The sequence below is a fragment of the Ambystoma mexicanum genome, chromosome 2p (genome assembly GCF_040938575.1).
Source record: "Ambystoma mexicanum isolate Mex_15411 chromosome 2p, UKY_AmexF1_1, whole genome shotgun sequence".
NCBI classification, from domain to species: Eukaryota; Metazoa; Chordata; class Amphibia; order Caudata; family Ambystomatidae; genus Ambystoma; species Ambystoma mexicanum.
In genome coordinates this window covers 280,245,031-280,266,636 of record NC_090923.1, presented here as the reverse complement: position 1 = coordinate 280,266,636, position 21,606 = coordinate 280,245,031, and the positions used below count along the sequence as shown (strand labels likewise).

At 48.4% G+C, this 21,606-nt stretch overlaps 1 protein-coding gene across 3 annotated transcripts in view; it reads left to right on the top strand.

Annotated features, from left to right (window-relative positions):
• The window catches only part of RFT1 (RFT1 homolog), a 416,949-nt gene that overhangs the window by 20,210 nt on the left and 375,133 nt on the right, over positions 1–21,606 (top strand). For all 3 annotated transcript variants that reach the window (XM_069643549.1, XM_069643548.1, XM_069643550.1), the window contains one exon: positions 19,300–19,401. In XM_069643549.1, coding sequence (XP_069499650.1) covers positions 19,300–19,401 — 102 coding nt within the window. The remainder of the gene's footprint in view (positions 1–19,299; positions 19,402–21,606) is intronic.

Below are 21,606 nucleotides of genomic sequence, written 5' to 3'. Positions count from 1 at the left end.
ATCATGTATTCCACAAGCCATCTCAAACGCTTCAATCCATTGAAGGATATCGGAACCCTCCACATACACCGCAACCAAATCTTTCATAAACCTGGTGGCTGGGGACCTGACGCACTCAACTGGTTTTGCTGAAGTCTCCACTCTAGCTTTCTCTAGCTGTATTTTCTGACATTCAGTGTCCTTGTTTTAAGTTTGAGATCCTTATATTTGAGTATCACTTGTTGTGCCAGCTCCTCTTCAAGTTCAGCTTCCGTTTGCAACTTTCTATATTCATAGGCCAATTTCAGCCTTAATAATTCAAGTTCCAAGGAATTCCCTGAAGAAACATTGCAGGAGGTCGGAACAGAGTCAGCATGAGTGGTTGCATTCCCAGAATCAGATTCAGTAACAACCCCAGGGGTAGGGGCCTCCATGGTTGCATTCCCCCCCTTCAAGAGCTTCACAATCAGTCTGGTAGTCCACCAGGGCAGCTATCAACTCAGCCGTAGACTTGTCTTCAAAGTCTAACTGCCTGGCTTCACACGCACTCTGGAGAGCCTCTAAGCTCATCCTAGACAATTTACCATTTGCATAGATTCCATTGCTTGTAATGTAGTTACCTAGTACACAACTAAACCTCAGTTTAACAAAGTGTGGATATTTCGTAAGTTGCAAGGTTACACACTGATTCTTAAAACCATAAGCATCCCACCGCTGCCACCAGTGTAAAGCACCGGAGGGGAGTATCTGTACTCCTGCTCTCTATATGGCAGAGTCAAAGCACAGAGCACCCCAGCCAAGATTCTCTAATTGGTAAAACGTGGCGAGCAATCAAGGCTTAGGATGTGGGCTGGTTCTTAAGTGCAGTGTAGTCCCCAAGCATCCACAAATGAAGGTCCACACACTAGGTTAGTGAAAACACAGTCTTCATATAAATAAGGTTCCAGTTATATACACAATACAATAACACATTTTGTACTCTGGCAATACTATAATGGCAAATATATACAGGTCTACGTGGTACCACTCTTAACTATCGATTCCGTTGAAATGCATCAATTGCTAACAGTTCAAAATGGCATACGAATCAGATTTTAAGATGAATCAACGATAGACCGCAGAAAGAATGCAAGTTAAATCAAGCAATGGCAGAACAGTCTCCTGTCTACCTAGAGACAGTTCGGTGTAAGGATTCCCCCCACCAGGGCAACCTGTAAATATAGCATATTGACAAGCCATGTCCAGTTATGCTTAATATAGTCTCAGGTCTTTCTAAAGGTTCTACGACCCCAATCTACCTAGTTTTGTGAAGTTCTTCGATGAGTCGCCGACAGGCCCTTCTTGAATGCACTCCCTTTAAGACAGGAGCCACGGGTCGTTGTGATTCGGTGAAGAAAAGGTGAACACGGTCGTTGAGGCAGCAGCTTTGGTTCTTGCGGTGCTTGTTGACGATTGGTTGAAAACATCCTGCAAGAGGAGGCGTGCAGTGCACCTTGACGACGATAGTTTGTTGCTGCAAAGAGTCAATGAAGAACCTTGGCCCAGCAAGGGCGTCGGGTCATCAGCGCCTGGTGTCAGCGATCGGGACGTGACCACGGCTGGCTCTTGGCTCTTCGTCAGCGTCTCTGAGGTCTTCAGGTGGCGGGTGGCGGGAAACCGACTGGTGGATTCTCCACTGTCGTCGACCTTGACTTTCTACAGCCGGACAAAGTGGTCGATGAGGATGAACAAGGGAGTCCTTGAATCAAATGTCTTAGGCAAAGGTGGAGCGTAGCAGCTTCGGTCATTGAACAGCACAACGTCAAGTTGTCCCCGCATCTGGGCAACACACCATGACGGGCTTCCAACGGTTATAGCAAACCTGCGAACCCTGGTCAACGACGATGGATGGATGTTCAGGTGCTTCACTTCGGATTCTGCGGCGGTCCCTTTCTCCGGTGGGCAGCCTTTTGAGAGTCTGGCTTCTAGGGAGAATTGGCAAAGATCAGCTGGTACACGATGGTCCCAGCCAGATCATCTTTTGGATCAGTTTCTTGAAGGCACGGCAGCTTTCATATTACGCCGAAGGGAACAGCGGTTCACCTTCTTCTGGCTCGCCTTTGAGAGTAAGCATCAAGTATTGACTTCAGCTTCTTAACAATTTCCATCAGTGAGAGGTCCCCAGATATACTGTTTGGTCTCTCATTCACTCTGCTGGGTCCCACTCAGGAAACCATTCATTCAGAAGGGCATTCATGCAGTCAGGCAGCCAATCAGGCTAACAGTGCATTCAGGCCATTCTTCTCCATCCAGACACTTACAACACAGAATGTGGATTCGGACAAGCACCCAGCCATTCAGCACTTCACACTGCATTCATCCCAGTTTTGGGCAGGTCTGTATTCGTCACATACTCCATTCACCCAGGTCCCACCCCACTAGTGAACCCACAACATAGTCATTGGGAAGGCTCCAGCCAGTCTGCCCTGGACTTCCCAAAATACCATATATGGAACTTCCACCCAACAGCCAGTCAGGGGGAAGGGACAGAGTCGGGGCTTCCCGGGACTTCGGGAAAACAAGGTGATAGACGATGGAAAGCAAGAGGCCACAGGAGCCATCTTGTTTCCTATCGGGAATCAACAGATTCCAGTGGCAGGACCTGGGTATCCCAAAATGGAGTATACTCGGAGCACCTGTCAATTCAGCATGGAGCTGCCACCAACCCATACCCTGCTCTGTGGGCCACACTAAGATGCCCAAAAACATACACTAACGGTACAGGGTTGCACCCCCCACCCATGGGTGCCATAAGGGTATCCCAAGGGTCAGTTACCCAAACCAAGAAGAGGAAGAGCTGCACTGCCAGGAGTCCCACCTGGACTTCTGGGCAGAAAATAATACAGAACATACATGAAAAAGGACTACAGAACGAGGACAGGGAGTCCCTGTCCATCCAGTGCATTTCCAGCCTTTACGTACCTCGCCCAAACCTTTTGCTTTTATTTGGCTAGCCTATCCTGACTTTTGCCAGTGGAGCACAGCCTTCAGCTGGACAATCGTTCTATCCTGCAGGGAGCCGGAGCGCTGCGACTGCAGGACTCGAACCAACAAGCGACCCCGACTAAACTGGCGACGTTAGATCCGGACTGTGCCGAGGGTCGGTGAGTACTTGCATCGCTTACTGGTGGCCCCTTGCACAACCGATCACTTTTACACACAAATAGAACTTAAAAGGTATTCGATCCTGGCTGGATTAGCCTAGCTATTCTCACCTTTTTTAAATTTCTCTGCCACCAAGGGCAGATTGTACTCGAATAGTGGGAACCAATTCTTCATAGCCTCAAGCCTCTTCCTGACTTGCTACAGCTCTCTGCAGAAGACCCACTTTTTTTCTGCTTGCGCGCTCATGCTTTTGTACGCACAAATGTACTTTTGAGCACAAGGCTCCCCACTTCTTAGGGCTGTACTCAAAAGTTAGGGAACGACTCTGAAGAATTGTCTAATGCTCCTAGTGTGTTAACTCACCCTTCTCTTTACTGGTTGTGGCTGTGCTTTACTCATTTTCTCATTTGTCGCATCTTATTGTATATTTTATATATTTGTATATTGTGTGGTAACTATGTTGATATAACTAAAGTTTACTTGTGTCTATTGGTCCGGCCGACAGTAAATGTATAGATATTTTTCATATACACTTGTCTAAGAGTAATTTGTGGTATGTTACTGTGTGTGCTCATTGTGGGCTTTCTGTCACTCTCACCCCTCCTGAGACTTGACTGCCTGCAAGCTACCTAGATTGGCCTGGCTTGTCCAGAAGGTTCCCCTGTTTCGCTAAACCGAGGGTGACCTCCTAAACTTCGGCCCACCAGGTCAGAGTTTAGAAATCCATCTTAACAAATTGGTGTACAGTGGTGGGATAAGATCGGAGGTACCCAGTTTTGCACACTGGTAAATTACCCAGATCATACTTGCACAAGAGACACAGGGCCTCATTACGAGTCCGGCGGCAACCAGCCGGTTTTTCCAGCTCGGTTACTGCCGGACTCGTATTACCATTCCGCCTCCGTGATTCCCGGAATTACCAGGGCATTACGACCCTGGTGTCCTGGGAATTCCGGAGGCGGAATTCGGTAAACACCCATTCCCATTGAGTCCTACAAGACTCAATGGGGAAGTGGAAACACCGGCACCATCTCGTGATGGTGCTGGTGTTTCCAGGTCCGCCTGCAGGCGAGCGGTGTTCAACCCCCCAGTTCAGGCCTGGCGGGAACATCACCTCCCACCTGCAGGACTCGGGATCGGGCGGTCCGGAATTAACAGTGGTGGCGGGTTTACCGCCACTGTTATTTCCGGACCGCCCAACCCGTAATGAGGCCCACAGTGTCCTTAGGTTAAAACTAACTGTAAGCCAGCTGCCTTTAATTATAATATGGACGCAATTACAGACATTGCTTTGAGTGCCTCAAAGTCTGAGACACTAAGAGATTTGTCCCGAAAGGGGCCTAGTGGCCACTGGTGCCAGCTCCGAAATGGGCCAAAGCATCATGTATTGGCAAGAAATTAGGATTCAGGCTTTGCCCTCCTATGATAGTGCAGAAGGTAATGGGGCAATCCCAAGTACCAGTAATGTACAAATTAGTGCTGCTCTAGAAAGAGACAGTGCTGTTGAAGATGATGATGATGATGATGATGTGTCCCATACTTCGCTGACCGGTTTGGAGGCTGAGGCCATGCTGGAGTACAAGAAGCAAGAGCTGATGTTTAAGCAGAAGGAGCTTGAATTCTGCATAACTAAGCTAGACCTGTAAAGATTACAGAAGCAGAAGGACAGGGACCACCAATTGTAGCTTGCTTAACTGCAGAGCACCTATGGTCCCTCAAGAGGGTCTGGTAATGGGTCTGGCCCCTCCTCTCATCCAAGATGTCCGAAAGATCTACTTCGTGTATAGGATGACAAGAATGACATTATGGACTGGTTGACTGCAATTGAGTATGCATGTGATGTACAAGACGTAGTGGATGCTGATATGATTGCATGGTTGCTCAGTTAACTACCCTGTTCTGGCTGCAGTGTTATTATGGATATGTCAAAGGCTGACAGAAGAGACTTTGCGAAATTGAAGTAAACTCTGCTCTTAAGGTTTGGGAAGACTCCTGCCCAATACTTGAAAAATATTCAGAGAATAAAAAAAGAAAGAAGGTAATACTTGGGTTTCTTATGTGGCTGATTCCTTTAAAAACTTGACTGGTTGGGTGGAAGGCTACAAGGTAACCACCTTTTGAGGGTATGATGTATTTAGTCATGCTTGAACATATTGTTGCTTCTATTTCCCCTGAGCTTAAGCAGCACTTGGCTGACTCTTAAGGAGATGGATCCCAAGAAATTGCCCATTGCAGCAGATTTATGGGTGCCACACAGAGTGTCCCACAAGGATAAGACTGCTTCTGGTAAGCAGGATGAGGAAAAAGCACAATGTAAGGAGGGTGGGGGAATCTGAAAAATCTTCCTCTCAGAAGGCCCACAAAAAGTTTAAAAAGGGTAAGTCACCTGAGAATAGTGAGAGTAGTGGGAGCACTCCTCCCAAGCATAGCTCGGATTACGGAAAGCCTCCCTATGTACACAGACCCAGTGGATCTTGTGTGGCTTGTGGAGCAACTGACCATGTGAAGGGGGACCTCAGATGTAATGTCAAAACCTTGTGGGTTCACTCTGTGAGTCTGGCCTTTGTCTCCTATGAGGAGGAATACAATATCACAGGGTCATCATTCTCTTCAGTCTCCTTCCCCAATGAGATAGAGTCTGAAGTAGTCTTAGTTTACCTTGCTTCCTGGGAGCCAAGACTTTCAGAAGCTTTTGCTAGGATACCTGATGGCACCAAGCACTACTTTAAAGACGGTGTGCTGATCAATGGAGTAGACAGTCCTGCCCTTAGGGATAGTGGAGCCAGCTGAACTGAGGTGGATGCCATGCTGGGCAACCAGGAGAAGCTTGCCAGAGCTACCCTGATGCCCACCAAGGTAGCTGATTGTCCCCTCCCCCCGTTCTCAAGTTCCCAGTAGTGCCTGTATATCTAACTATCAATGGTTCATTAGTGAAGATTCCAGTGACCATACAGAGGCAAGTCCCTGGAAAGGTCTGCTGGGTAATGACCTCAGAAACTTGGGTCTTGTGGGGGATACAGCAGAGAGATCCTGTACAAGGTCACAAACAATAGCTGTCATGGCCTAGTCTAAGGCTGAGTCAAAGCCAAAGGGGAAACCCAAGGCTAAGGGAGTCAGAAAACCAAAAAGAGGGAAAGAGAAGATTCCCCCAAACTCACCTACCACTGAGGTGGAGGTGGTTGGCCAAGCACCTGAATCTGACGAGGAAGAGGTGCTGCCTGAACCCCCAGGACCATCCTGAACTCCAAAAAGTTGGTTGAAGGTAGTGGTCCTAATAGGGAAGAGTTCAGTAAGGGCCAATATGATTGCCCATCTTTAGATGGCCTAAGGAGACAGACCTGCTCCAGCTTGAGGGGAACCTCGCGGGAAGCATAGGATTTATTGGGAAGGTGGGCTCCTGTACAGTGAGCCCACAGAGTATACTGGAGGAAACCATAGGAGGTTGGTGGTCCTCCTTCAAGTCAGACCCTATCTCCTGCTACTGGCGTATGAAGTCCCCCTTGCTGGTCACCTTGGGATCAAGAGAACCAAGCAAAGGATATCCATGCATTTCTACTGGGCCAAGATGGGGGTGCAAGTAGAAGGCCAATGTAGGAGTTGTGTCACTTGCCATATCTCTGGAAAAAGTGGCTCAACAATCCAGGCACCATTGGTGCCGCTCCCTGTTGTGGGAGTGCCCTTTTGAGATGGTAGGGATTGAGAATGTTAGTCCCCTTGACCCTCAGACATCTTTTTGAAACAGGTGTATCTTGGTGCGCTGGTCGACCATGCCACTCCTGAAGCCATCCCATTGAAGACAGTGACTGCCAAGTCAGTCAGTTGCTAAAGCTTTACTTGGCATATTTACTAGGGTTGGCTTCCCTAAAGAAGTTGTGTCTGACAGATGCAGCAACCTCATGTCTAATTATGTGCAAGCCATGTGGAAAGAGTGTGGGGTCACTTATAGGTTTTCATCTGCTTATCATCGACAAAAAAATGGCTTAGTTGAGAAGTTTAATAGAACTATCAAGAGCATGATTGGGGCTCCTGAAGAATCCCAAAGGAGAAAATGGGATCTCCTGTTACCATGCTTACTCCTTGCTTACAGAGAGGTACCTCAAGAGGGGGTTAGCTTCAGCCCCTTTAAGCTTCTTTTTGGTCACCCTGTATGGAGACCACTGGCCATAGTGAAGGAAGGATGGGAGTTCCCCACTCCTCCTGTTACTACCAATGTAGAAGACCCTGTGCTGGGGCTAATGAAGCGAATGGTCCTTCTGATGGCTCAGGCCAGTGACAAGCCGAAGGCTGGTCAAGCTTTGGTTTAACATTGGTATGGGCAGAAAGCTTCACTTGTCCACTTTACCCTAGGCCAAGAAGTCCTGATCATGAACCCAATAAGGCCTCAGGTCCTACAGGATAAATGGTCAGGCCCTTGCACAGTTGTGTAGCTGGGTTAGGTTAACTATTTGGTGGACCATAAAAGGCATGGACAGGCCCCAAAAGGGTTTCACATAAATAGACTGAAGGCTTTCATCCCTAGGGTTGAAATAGCTGCATATGTAAGAGGAGGAATTAGAGCCTCCTCTTCCTGACTTATTCCAGAATGATCCTTCAGATGGCTCCATTGATGGTGTCCAAGTGGCCCCTCACCTGACTTCTGACCAACAAGGGGAAATAAGAACTTTGCTGAGGCAGCTCTCCTCCTTGTTGTCACTGACTCCTGGTTTGACACCTTGGTGCAGACATGAGATAGGCACTGGAGACAGTGTACCTACCAAAAGTAGGTGTTGCAGAATGTCGGCTAAGGTGAGATCCTACATCAAAGCTGAGGTCAACAAGATGTTGGGTCTGGGAGTGATTGAGCCTTCCAGTAGTCCATGGTCCAGTCCTGTGGTTCTAGTGCCAAAAGCTGGTGCTTCTGAACTCAGGTTCCGTGTGGATTAAAGGACTCTGAATGCTGTCACCAGGACAGATGCTCACACCTACCTAGAACTGATGAGCTGGTGGATACTTTGGGTGCCTCCAAGTACCTCGGCACATTTGCCCTCACTGCAAGGTATTGGCAAATGGCCCCAGAAAAGCATGCCAAGGAGAAGACAGCATTTTCAACTCCAGAATGCCTTTACCAGTTCCGGGTAATGTCCTGTGGGTTGAAAAATGCACCCGCCACTTTTCAGAGGCTTGAAAACGATGTTCTAAATTGGATGGATGAATTCTGCTATCTAGATGATATAGCAGTCTTCAGTGCCACCTGGGAGGAACATATGGGGCAGCTTAGAAATGTGTTACACACTCTTCAGAAGGCCCACTTAACCATAAAGGCCAACAAGTGCCAGCTTGGTCAAGGATCTGTGGTCTACCTTGGGCATGTAGTAGGTGGAGGGAGAATTCAGCCTCTACCCAGTAAAGTACAAGACTGGCCTACCCCCACTACTCAAACCCAATGGAGAGCCTACTTGGGTCACACTGGGTACTATAGAAATTCTATGGCACCTCTGACTGCCTGCTCTCACTACTCCAAAGATGCCCAAGAAGGTCTCTTGGTCTGAGGAGTGTGAGAAGGCCTTCAGTGGCTTAAGACTCCCCGTACCAGGCCCCTGTCATCAGGGCCCCTGACTACAAATGTGCTTTTATTGTGCAGACAGATGCTTCTGACACTGGGATAGGTGCTGTACTATCATAGATAGATGAAAGGCAAGGAATGGTACGACGTCCTTCCATCGCGGGATGTTTTTTCGCAGGGTTTTTTACTGCAAATATTTTACAGAAAAAACTCATTGTTTTTGTGGGGGTTAGAAAAATATATAAGTTGGGTGTACGGGAATATAAAAGAAAATTAAAGGGGATGGGCGTTTCAGGGGGTAACCCCCCAAAATAATAAAATAAAAAATTCTATGAGTTTTTTTCATTAAAAACTCTGCGGTAAAAAACTCTGCAAAAAAACATCCTGCGATGAAATGACATGGAACCCAAGGAACACCCGATTGGATTTGTTAGCTGAGTCTCTAGCTCTATGGGACCCACTTCACTGTGCAAACTGACCATAATCCCTTAAAGTGGCTAATAAACATGAAGGGAGAGAATCCAAAGTGCTCAGGTGGTCCTGCAAGGGTTTGACTTCACCATTGAGTACAGGCCAGGTGTCCAACATAGCAATGCTGATGGGTTGTCCAGAATGTTTAACCAACCTAAACATGAGGCCCATCCAGGGGTGGATTAGTTCCCCATTGTCCTTGGTCTGGAAGGGGCAGGTGTTAGGAAAGATTTCATCAATGTGTAATTTTCACTCCATTTGTGGACGCCCCAAACATTTTGCTTTGGTTTGGCTAGCCTATCTTGACTTTTGCCAGTGGAGCACAACCTTCAGCTGTGCTCACCTGGGCTTTTGCTCACTTGTTATGGGGAAACTGACCCAGCCTTTAGACTGACAGTGCTGGGAAACTAGGTTTCCCTTAGTCTTGGACTATGTTACATTTCTTGGTAACCATTTAACAGTGCACAATGGGGTCCTTTTTGTTTTATGGCCCTAGAAAACTTTCAATAGATTTGTTGGTCTATGTACAAGTGTGCCTGGGACGAACTGGTGGCAGCAGTTACTTTTTTAAAGTTTTTTACTTCTTTTTACGGGATCATATCCCGTTTACCGCGTTTGGTTCAAGACTGTGGCCAGGTCCAAGAATTGCTGAGCCACAGTCGTCTGTTCTGCCCTATGGCCATTTTGTCCCTTGCCTTCACACAGGTCGAGTTACCTGGGTTTTCCTTATTTGGGCATACAGCCTCCTGCAAAAATCTTTCTCTTTCGCTGGCTTCTGCCTGTCACATGTGTGTGTGCCCAGGAAGCGGGTTGGGACTGTCTGGTCCCAATCCACACTACTGGTTGCAGGATGTCTGGAGTGCCTGAATGACTGGGACCACAGTGGGCTGGGATTGGTCCACGACTGGGATGCCTGCATGAGAGCAGATCTTCGATTGGAAGTCCTCAATATTGGCACAAAGCTAATCTTGGATTAGAAAAAGGGGCTCTGAATCCATTCCAGGTCGATCACCTGAGTTCTCTCCGAACTACAGTATCCTACAGTGAAGAAACTGACTTGTGTATCCGCCAGAGAAGCTTTGGAAAGTTTGCCACCTTTCACCCTCTGCTGTCTCGTCGGACCTCTGTTTTCTTCATCGATCAAGAAGGCATGCCAAGGCGCTTCAGCCCTTTTGGAGTATTGGGAACAACTACTCTCAGCGCCCCCTGCTTACCCACCGAACAAGCCCCTGTGTAAGTGTTCCTGGGCCATCCAGTGAACTGTCCAGGTCTACCCCTGGGTATCCCACTGAATCGCTGCCACCTCGAGCGGAAGCCCGAGACTTGAGACATTGCTTGCTTGTGGTCCTGTTCCCTCTCCTGCCAAATTTCGCAGGCTTGGCTCCTCTAGCTCCTGAATTAGGAGAGTATGAACCGTTGTCTGCATCTGTGATGCCTGCATCACTACATGTTGGTGACGGTCGCTGTAGGAGCCTTGCTGTTCTGCTCTCCTGTGCCCTGAATCCTGCTGCACCAGAATATTGTTCATAGCTCATTCGGAAGCTGAGAAAAGGCAACTGTACTGTCACAGACAATCGTTCTATCACGCAGCCACTGAGAGTCAGAGCGCCGCAAAACTGCAGGACTCTAACCTACTAGTGACCTCGACTAAACTGGCAAAGTTTGGTCCGAACTGTGCCGAGGGTCGTGAGTACTTGCATCACTTACCGGTGGCCCCCTTGCACAACCGATCACTTTTACACACGAATATCCCCTATAAGGTATTCGATCTTGGCTGGGTTAGCCTAGCTATTCTCACATTTTGAAAACTTCTCTGCTGCCAAGGGCAGACCCTACTCGAAAAGTGGGAACCAATTCTTCATAGCCTCAAGCCCCTTCCTGACTTGCTACAGCTCTCTCAAGAAGACCCGCTTTTTGTTCTGCCTGCACGATCATGCTTTTTTACGCACAAATGTACTGTTGAGCACAAGGCTGCCCACTTCTTAGGGCTGGACTCGAAAGTTAGGGAACGACTCTGAAGAATTGTCTAATGCTCCTAGTGTGTTAACTCGCCCTTCTCTTTACAGGTTGTGGCCGTGTTTTACTCATTTGTCGCATTAGGAACTGATTGTATATGTTATATAGTAGAGGATTGTGTGGTAACTGTGTTGATATTAAAGTTTATTTGTGTCTATTGGTCGTGCCGACAATAAATGTATAGATATTTTTCATATTGTCTAAGAGTAATTTGGGGTTTGGTACTGTGTGTGCTCATTGTGGGCTACCGTGCACTCTGAACCCTCCTGAGACTTAGGTCATTACGAGCGCAAATACTATGTCTGTGTAGGAAAAGAGGCCGCTAACAGTGGTCTATTACGAGTTCTCGTGCACGAGCGTAGTGGCATGCCGGTATCGACAGTACCGGCATGCCGCTAAAGTCCCAAAAATGTCTTAGTGGCATCATGGGAAGCGCAGACAGCACTACCGCCGCCGTCAACCTCTAAATAACGGGCCCGGCATCAATGGATATGGCATTAGCGGGTACCACCAATAGTGGCCAACGCTATTGGCGGTCACCGCTAATATGCAGAACCGGAAGTAACGTCATCGCGCCGGAAAGGGAAAGCGCACGGCGGCCATCTTTAAAAAACACAATCCATTGCCTTCCTCACTTCACAGCACCTTGAGACTCATTCCGACAGCAGAAAAACATCCACTACACCAGCATCATGCCAAAGGCAGTGAAGAAAGGGGCATCCCGGCAGCATAAAGAGCGGTTTTCGGAGGACGAGCTCACAATGCTAGCAGATACGCTGGCTGAAAATGCTGAGGTTGTCTTTGCGAATGACCTCAAGAGAGCAGCCCAGCTCAAGAAAAAGAGATCTGTGAAGAAGTAGCCCGTAAAGTGAGTGCAGTTGGGAACCCCACATCCCCACACAGTGAAGGACGTGCGTAAACGGGTGGACGACCTGTGCCTAAGAGTGCGTAACATATGTCGGCAAACTGGAGCCAGGGCCTGGCTACTGGCGGTGGCCCTAGCTCGCCTATTAAACTCAGCCGATGCGCCAGCACTTTCAGCATTGAGTCCATCGAAGGTGTGAGCGAGATGGAACATGGCGCCACATCATCCACAGATGGAGGCGAGTGTCCTAAGAAAACACTGTAATGCAAAGTATGATGATAGTCCACCAATGTGACCGTGCCATGAGGCAATGCATGGCCCATTACAGACGCATGGACACATCCCTGCTTAGATGCCGTCTTCAGCACTGGCACATCCACATGCATGCAGCATGCTAATGCCATTCCTGAAACACACCCCACAAACATGGAAACGGCATTAGTCACACTGCACGCAGTCCACAACAGAAATGCATGTCACACAGCATACACCACCTCAAACATGTGTTACCCTGACATTTGCCTGCATGCCCCCCCCCCCATACAGCTAGCAACCTGATTGTCAAAACTCCAATACCTAATCCCCTCTAAGGTGTACATCCGCAATAATACCAATGTATGCATGATGCATGTAGAATCATCACTGATGCCGTATCTCTCTCGGTCCTCCACAGGCTCAGATCCTGACAGCGAGGACCGCGACTCAGCGGCGCAGGCAACAAATCCCAGGAAGAAGGCCAGGGGCAGGGAAGAAGGTAACAGGCCTTCAACATCAAAAGACCCAGGCAAGCCACAACTGCCACAGAAGGGGAAGGCACCACAGGATGCTACGTCACTGGGGCGGCTAAGGGCCACTGCCACAGCAACAGTCCCCACAACACCTGCGTGCACTGCACAAGAACCAGTGGCCGATGGAGCCCTTTCAGCTGCCAACAGCTCTGTCAGGGAGGCGGCAGCCACGGCACCCCATAGCGACGAGGATGTGCGTCCCTGTGGAGGACGAGTCATCAGACTTACCTGCCACACCCAGTCCCCTGCCATCACCCCAGATCACACCATTCAGCACCACCAATGACAGCACACAGTCGCAGTCTGGAAGGGAGCCAGGGCAAGGAAGCTTGAGCCCCACAGAGGAGCCACATGATATGGGACATGTGCCACATGCAGCATCCACCTCCAATGGTGTCTGGGTTGGGGTCCAGCAAATGGCACAGACGGAGCTGCGCCAGGAGGAGCTGACTGGCCTAGTCAGACAATTTGTCTCGGATGGTGCCCAAGCAAGGCAGGAGGGCCGGGATAACATTGCGTCCTTGAGACAGGCCATTGAGACAAGCACAACTCGTATCTGCGAGGAGTTGTCTGCTGTAAGGCAGGTCATTGGCCGTATGGCGGATTCCTTGGAGGCAGAGCATCAGTGCCCCGAGACTGGAGCAAGTGTGCACGACCTCCTCTTCAGCTCCACTCAGACCAGCCCCCTTTGCAGGTCTGCGTGCACCTTGCGGCGCGCAGACATGCCGCCACCAGATGCGGGAAGTGGTCAAAAGTAGATGGGGCAGCCAGAATATGGCAATTGATGCAGAAACATGCAGCATTTGATTGGACACCATGTGTGGGGGAGTTTTGGGGGAAGGGGGAGGGCGGAGAGGGTGTGTGGGGGAGTTGTGACTGGACGGGGAGGCGGGAGAGGGTGTGTGGGGGAGTTGTGGGGGGAGAGGGTTTGTGGGGGAGAGGGGAGAGGGTGTGTGGGGGAGTTTTGGGGGGGGAGAGGGTGTGTTTGAGGTGGAGGGTATGAGCACTTTTTACTATTGTACTATTTAGTACATCCGTTGTGTACCTGAAAAAATACTTGAGTGGACATTCCTTATTGTATATGTGACATTTATTGGTCTACAGTGCATAGTGTACATGTACTCCCACACCCAGTGCCCTCAGTTCCACTTTCATGGCACCCTCTGTACCCATGTGTCTTAGAAATATTGTCCAAACACAGACTGGCGCACAGCACGTCCCTCCTGTGCATCAGCACCGCGATGATGTGCGCCCACATCTTCTTCATCACCTTGTGGTTGCTGTTCAATGTCAGGGGGCAGGAGTATATTCCGTCAGATTCACATGTTGTGCAGCATGACCCATGCCATGATGATCTTGGCCACCTTCTCATGCCTGTAGAGGAGTGCCCCACCCGACCGGCTGAGGCGGCGAAAACGTGCCTTCAACAGGCCAAAGGTCTGCCCGATGACCACACGGGTATGGGAATGATTGTGGTCCTCTTTGTGCCTGTTCTGCCGGTTCCAGACAGGGGTGAGGAGCCAGGGCTTCAAGGGATAGCCACTATCACCTGCATGGGTGCAAAATAAGGCATGCGTTAGTCAATTCATGATGGACAGCTGTACTTATCACACATGCCTGCAGATATTTGTTGGTCACATGCACATGTCCCTGGTTGTATGCACACATTTTACCTTACCTCAATGTGTGCTGTGTCATGGTCTTATGTTGTGGATTGCGTCTTCAAGATGATACACGGTGTGCACTGCCTTGGTGTTGCTCATGCATTGTGGACGCATACCGCTGTGTTTGTGTTATATACGTGATGTGTAGTGTTCTGTATGATTTTCTTACGTGCAGCGTTGGCAGTAGTCTCTGCATTATTTAGCATTCAGCGCTGAATATTCCCATGGTGGCATGCTGCACTACTGTGGTTGTGGCCCTGTGACAAGCAGTGGATTCCCTTGGTGGTTTTGTTTTTTGCACCCTCATGGATGCTTGTCCTGTGTAGTGATTTTCTGCAGACATTTACATTGTGTATACTCACAGGATGTTGCTGGATTGTGTTAAGGAGGGTGAGGTCTGATGATGGGCGGTGCACGTGTTGTGGGATGTGGTGTGGTTGAAGGTTTGGCATGTTGTGGTTGGTGTGCAGGTTCCTTCATTGCTATGGGGATTGGTTGTCCTGTTCAGTTTGGGATGCTTTGGGGCACAGTGTTTTGGGATGTGCTCATCGTGCTGTCACCACAACAATGACATCCAAAGGATAAAGTTCAAAAGTTGAGTATCAAGGAATTTTATGTGATGATCTTGCTGGAGTCACATACCATCTGTACATTGATTGATTGAGTGATATAGCTTACGATTGCGGTACACCACCTCTGTTGCATGCGGGACCACCAATTCCACATGGGTGCAGTCAAGTGCACCAATACAATTTGGCATGCCTGCCAGTGCATGGAAGCCTACTTTCGTGTCAAAGATCTCTTGGGCAGTCCGTGGTAGGGATATGTAGTTCCTTGAGTGCTTCAGGAGGGCATCCAGCACTTGGTTCAGCATGCGAGGAAAATAAGGGTTGTGATATGCCATGCATGTGCCCCACTGTGTGCTGGTAGATGCCTGTGGCCAGGAAGTGGAGCACAGACACTACCTTCAGTAGAGGAGGGAAGGCGGTGCATATTTCAATCAGGCTGACAATGTCGTTGTATATCATGTCCACAATGTTGGTGATGGTGTCCCGGTCCAGGCGGGACAGGGTGTGGATCTGCTCAGGGGTTAGGTTGAATAGACTGGCACTGATGCGAGGGATTGTGGGCTGCCTGTGTGGTACCACTGGCTGCATTGGTGGGGCTTGCTGCCCCCGTCTCACCCTCCTTATCCTCTGTGTTGCCTGTTGTTGTTGCTGGTGTAGCAATGCAAGCATGTCCACCAGCCCCAGTATTGCTACTACAAGTGGAATCATTTTGGTGTGGTAAGGGGTGTGGTGTGTGGGTGTGCTCCTTTTGTGCTGGGCCAGACTCCATTGCCACCACCTGTACTGATTGTGTGCACCTGTAGCAGTTGGGAACACTGCACATTGCTGTTTGTGGGTGGTGCGCGTATTGCCGGCATACCGGTATCCCTCATTACCGCCTTCATGATGCCGTTATTTGCATGTCCGCCTGACTTGTGATGTCCTTCTGTTGGCGCCATGCCGCTATTGCCGGACCCAAGGCCTGCATGCCCGCGCGCATTCTGGTACGGGGGAGCACGCTATCAGCTGTGGTGCTAATACCGGGTTGTTGGGTCGGAATAGCCCGGAGCGGTATGCGGTGCTGGTAATCCCTTACAGGCATCGTTTTTCCATTACCTCCAACCTCGTAATGACCCCCTTAGTCTTGACCGCCTGCCTAGCTACCTAGATTGGTCTGGCTTGTCCAGAAGGTTCCCCTGTTCACTAAACCTAGGGTGGCCTCCTAAAGTTCTGCCCACCAGGTCAGAGTTTAGAAATCCATGTTAACATTTAGCTCTGCCAGCGTTGTAGTCCTATCTTAACATTTAGCTCTGCCAGCGTTGTAGTCCTCCCCGCTGCCTCAAGTTTCCAATGTTGCGGTTCACCCTGCCAAGCCCCTCCGCCTTGTGGCCGACCTCCTGGAGCCTGAGGGCGCGGCTCCCTCAAGCCAGGCATGCAGCTCTGTCACCCACAGCCTCTCTCGCCTTCACTCCGGCACCACAGGGGCAGGGCCCGCCCGCAAGCCGGCACTCAGATAACCAGCCGGCACCACTCTTTCCTAGCTCCAGGACCTGGCAAATGCGGCAGCGAGTTGGCAGTGGGAGGGATTCCACTTCACCCACCAATGCTCAGCAGGGCCTTAGTCCCATGGGCCCAGAGTTGAGCGGCTGCCTCACGACCCCTTCCGGCACCTGATCAGTTGGATGGAACTCCCGGCTTCGGGGTTAGACAAATCGTGGCGGCCTCCTCCACACCAGCGCTCCCGGATCTCAAAAGAGAGCTGCCATCTTGCAGCTAGCTCTGAAGTGGCCCCCCTCACTTCATTTCTAAAACTCAGGACATCTTGTCCTCACACTCCTCTACTCCTTGCCCTTCTCCCTCACCTGCTCTCAGGCGTCCCTTGTCCCCCTTTCTCCCTTCCCTCCTACTCTCCTCTTTTTCTCCCTGATGAAGTTTCTAGACAACTCCGCTCTATGAGAGTCTTATCCAAACAGGTGCCTCCCTGCTCCTCCAGAACTATCAAGGACAATATTGTCCCCCTTGCCTCAGCCTTGGCCGATTTTCTTCAATCACTCCTTTGCCACTGAATCCTTCCCCTCACTCCTCAAGCAAACTACCGTCCAATATCCATTACCCCCTTCCTGGGGGGCAAGCCCTTGGAGAAACTGGCCATCTCCCAGCTTATCCACCACACTGAATCTGTTGGTTTTCTCCACGACCAGCAGTCTGGCTTCACAGCTGCCAGAGGCACAGAAACTGCTCTCCTGAACACCCATGCAGACTTGCTCTCTAATCTTGACCCATCCTCTGCCTTTGACACAAATCATGCCATCCTGATAAATCGTCTCGATGATACCCTTGTCATTACAGACCTTGCTGTGAACTGGTTGACCTCCTTCCTCTCGGACCGACATTCCCAGGTTCAACTTTGCCCTTTTCTCACCACCATCTCACTCTCCACCTGCACTGTCCCTCAGGACTCTATCCTCTCACCTTCGCTTTTCAACATCTACGTTTCCCCTCTAGCCCATTTGATCTCCACCTTCTCTCCTAACTTCCAATGTTATGCGGGTGACCCACAGCTCTCCTTCAAACTTCCCTCCTCTGCCTCCTCCTCTTTCTCTCTCATTCCTGGCGGCCAGTCTGCTATTCAGGCATGGTGTACTGTTAACGATCTCTGCCTTAATGCCAGGAAGACTGAGATCTTTCTCATCAGGACCCGTGCTCCCTCTTTCCCTCCTACACTCTGCTCCCCCCCCCAGGGGCCTCCTCCCCTCACCCTCCTGTGGGTAAAAAAGCTTTGATGTCATCTTCGACTCCTCTATCTCTCTTTCTCTCTCTTTCTCTTTCTCTCTCTTTCTCTTCCTCTCTCTTTCTCTTCCTCCTTCTCTTTTCTCTTTCTCTTTCTCTTTCTCTCCTTCTCTCCTCACATCACAGACCTTGCAAAGAAGGCCCACTTTCAGCTCCACCTCATCAGAGGCATTCTCCCTTTCCTCACTTTCCCACAGAAACTCAATGTCTCCAAAGCTCTGGTGCCCTCCAGTTGGACTACTGCAACAGCCTATTCCTCAATCTGCCTAACTCCTTCCGCCCCTTCAACTAATCCAGAACAAGACTGTGAGACTTATCCTTGGCCTCAAGCTCAGGGACCGCATCTCTCCAGCCCTAAAACCTTTCCACTGGCTCCCGGTTGCTGCACTGATCAAGTTCAAGACACTCTGCATCATCCACAAGGCTTTCTGTGGCCTGGGACCCCTCTACATCCAACTCCTCCCTGAATACCTCCCTGCTAGAGCCCTTCGGTCGTCTAGCTCAAACTCTCTGCAGATCAGACGCTTTTCCAAGCACAGAGTGGGGGGTAGATCTCTCTTCTGCGGGTGCCTCCCTCTGGAATGGCCTCCCTGCCCCTCTTAGACTTAAGCCGGAGTTCCTTAAATTCCGGTAGCTTCTCAAGACCTTCCTTTTCTATTCTTACTTTCTTCTCTCCTCTCATGCTAATGTTCCCTTTCTGCCTCTTGACTGGCTGCCTGGTTCCTTCAGAGCATTACAGGGCACCAGGCCCCCCTAATCCGGTCTAACACTGCACTTGCTCTCCCCTAACCCTATCCCCTGCCCCCCCTCAACCGAAACATGCCCATCTTGTCCCTGCCCCCCCACTAGCCTGACTGGGCCTGCACCCTTGTAGCCCTTCCAACCCTTCCTCCCCTTGCCCCTGCACCCCCCTGCCTCCCCTCCCCTCCCCTTCTCTTACTGCATTTCAACCTACTGCATAAAAAAAAAATGAAATTTGCATGATCCGAATGTCACAAGGCCTAGTAGGACCGTTTTTGTTTAGTCTTCCCCTTCCTCCCTCCACCCCCCCACCCTCTTGTCTTGTTGCGCCTCGAAACACATTGGGTATAGGCGCATTATAAATACCCAATAAATAAATAAATAAAAATTGATTGCCCTGATTGGCATGGTCTGAGTGATCCGGGTGCATGTCCTTTCTAAGCACATTAATGTCACTACACTGTTCTGAGCACATTAATAATGCATTATTGTTATGCCATACTTGTGTGCTTTATTAGATTGAAATAGTTCACATTTCAAATGACTAACTTCCAAGATGTTTTTAGCTGTTTTATGTAATTGCATCTAAACCCAACCAATGGGGATGCACAATATTGCAGATCATGGTGTAATAGGTTGACTTACAACAGGACATATTGTTTTTATAGTGAAAAATTACAGTACTGTTATTTGTTCTTTTTATCACTCTCACCGTGAATTATTCCTATTTTCCTAAATATGTTTTTTTCAGGTGGTTGCCGAAAGCCTTTCTATAATCTTGAAATGCCTCTTCACAGTTATTTTGGTTGTGCTTTATCCACACTGGGGACTTTTCATTTTCTCATTGTCTCAGGTAAACGCAATTTAAACGTTTTTAGTTTGTTTAAGATGGTTTTGTTTGTTTTTGTTATTTGTTGACTTTTAGGAGTCTGTTAATCACTAAAGATTGTTGATGCACCAACTCTCCCTTTACTTTTTGTAATCCCCCACACCTTCTTACATTAACCACTAGAATGCTTCCTCCCCCAACTATGCATTACTGCACTTAGTAAAAATAGTGTATTTGGTTATCATTCAAACTTTCACAGTAGAACAGATCACAGTCATAAATAATGAATATTTAAGAAATAATCTCTAGCTCATTACCATTTGAAAAGGGTTAGAAATGGTTTATTTTGATCAATTCATTTGTTATAAAATCTCTACACTTTAATTCACCTTAATGTAATGCTCACATTACCCTGCTGTAAGAGTCTTATTCTTCATTGCCGGTGTTAGGACAGTTTTTCTGAGGTCCAACTAAGGGCTTAGTAAAACCATTCAACTGAGGCAGTAGAAGACTCCACTCTTAGTATAAGGCTGCACCACCTAAGTACATGGTTGCGCACACAGAGCAGCCAGTCTTATCTTAGGAGGGAGAGAGGGCTGTAGAATAATTACAAATGAAATTGTAATACAAATGGTCCAAAGAAACACTAAAAAACTATGTATGTAAAAATTAAGGGTTTATTTAAATACAGGTAGGCACAGATAAATCTACGAGTCAGTAAGCACAAACACATGATATGAAATCACAATATAAAAACACAACACTATACTTGAAGGTACACAGACCCAAGTATAGACCTTTATTTGAAGTACCTAACAGTAGTTCTAAGAAAGCCAAAACCTTTTCATACACATTCAATATAGGTCAAGCCTTCTTGGAGAGTAAAAACAAGTGGATACTTTCATATCAGCATTCAGTAGTGCAAGGGCAGTAGACCCTACCAGTTATACACTGGTACAAATCACTTAATCAGTCAAATGGAAAATCTACTTTTTGTGAATAGTGGAACACTTGTTCCAGGTGCAGTAAAAACCTAGAACTACTTTGTGATAACACACAGTTCTATTAGGTGAGTAAAACCTAAGGATGTAATCAATTACAGGTGCTTTTGAAATCAAGGAACCCCAGATTGAGGTAAGCAGTAACTCTTGTAACTTATTTTTGGATGGCACACGGCTAACACAAGGTAAGTAAAACCCACATACTTTTTTAACCTTACAATGAAGGGGAAAGTAAAACCCAATGTCACACTTTACTGAATGACTCAAAGTTATTGTAGGTGGAGGCAACAACCTAATACAGACTTATTCTGGACAGGCTAGCAGCAAGTCGGGGGAAGCAAGACCCAGTTGGGGGACACTCATACAATTATCCTCAAAGGACTAATCTGGTGATACCAATAGTTGGAGGAAACTCGTATGAGCTGGGTGTTCCCAAACAGCCCTTTAAGATGAGTAGCGGTACCCTGGAGATAGATGCGGATGCAGATTTTATTCATACATCAATAATCAAGATGACACAAGTAGTTTGGCAAAGTTAATCTGTTTTAATGTCAAGTATCTAAAACGGCGAGTACAACGAACATCAGCAATCCCTCGATACTCTGACTCTACTTACTTCATAAAAAAGCTGGGTTCTTATTCCCATAACTGGTCATCCATGACGTTTTGACCTGCGTCTTTACCAATGTCATCCTACATGGCAAGACTACACAAACCTAATGGGAGGTGGGATTGGTTGTAAGTGCATAACTAAGCATAGGTTCCATATGTCTCGGGAGGATAGCTCAGCGGCAATGTGCTCGCCTTGGAAGCAAGACGAAACGGAGCAACACATGTTAGATCCCTGGGTCCACGCTTAGAAACCTCTGGGTATTAAGTGCGTTATAAATAACCTATCATATCATATATCTGTTTAGGGTAATGGAGAGAAACAATTGGATAGTTAACATCAGGTGGGGCAACTAAGCCCCCCCTCAAAATGGCCACTATGAACGTCACTAAATGTACGACGTCCCATTGCCTACACAAGCTATAGGACCCCCAACTACGTGGTCCCCTACAATTGGCTGGTTTCTAACCCCCGTCGGTACTTTTCCACCTACGTTAGCAGCATGCAGACTGAGTAACCAGGTGCGGGTGAGCTCTTAACACCAGCTTCCCACAAATTAGCATATAATCCATCATCACCTCAATGGTCCAGTGTCAATTAGTGCTTTGAAGTTGGCTT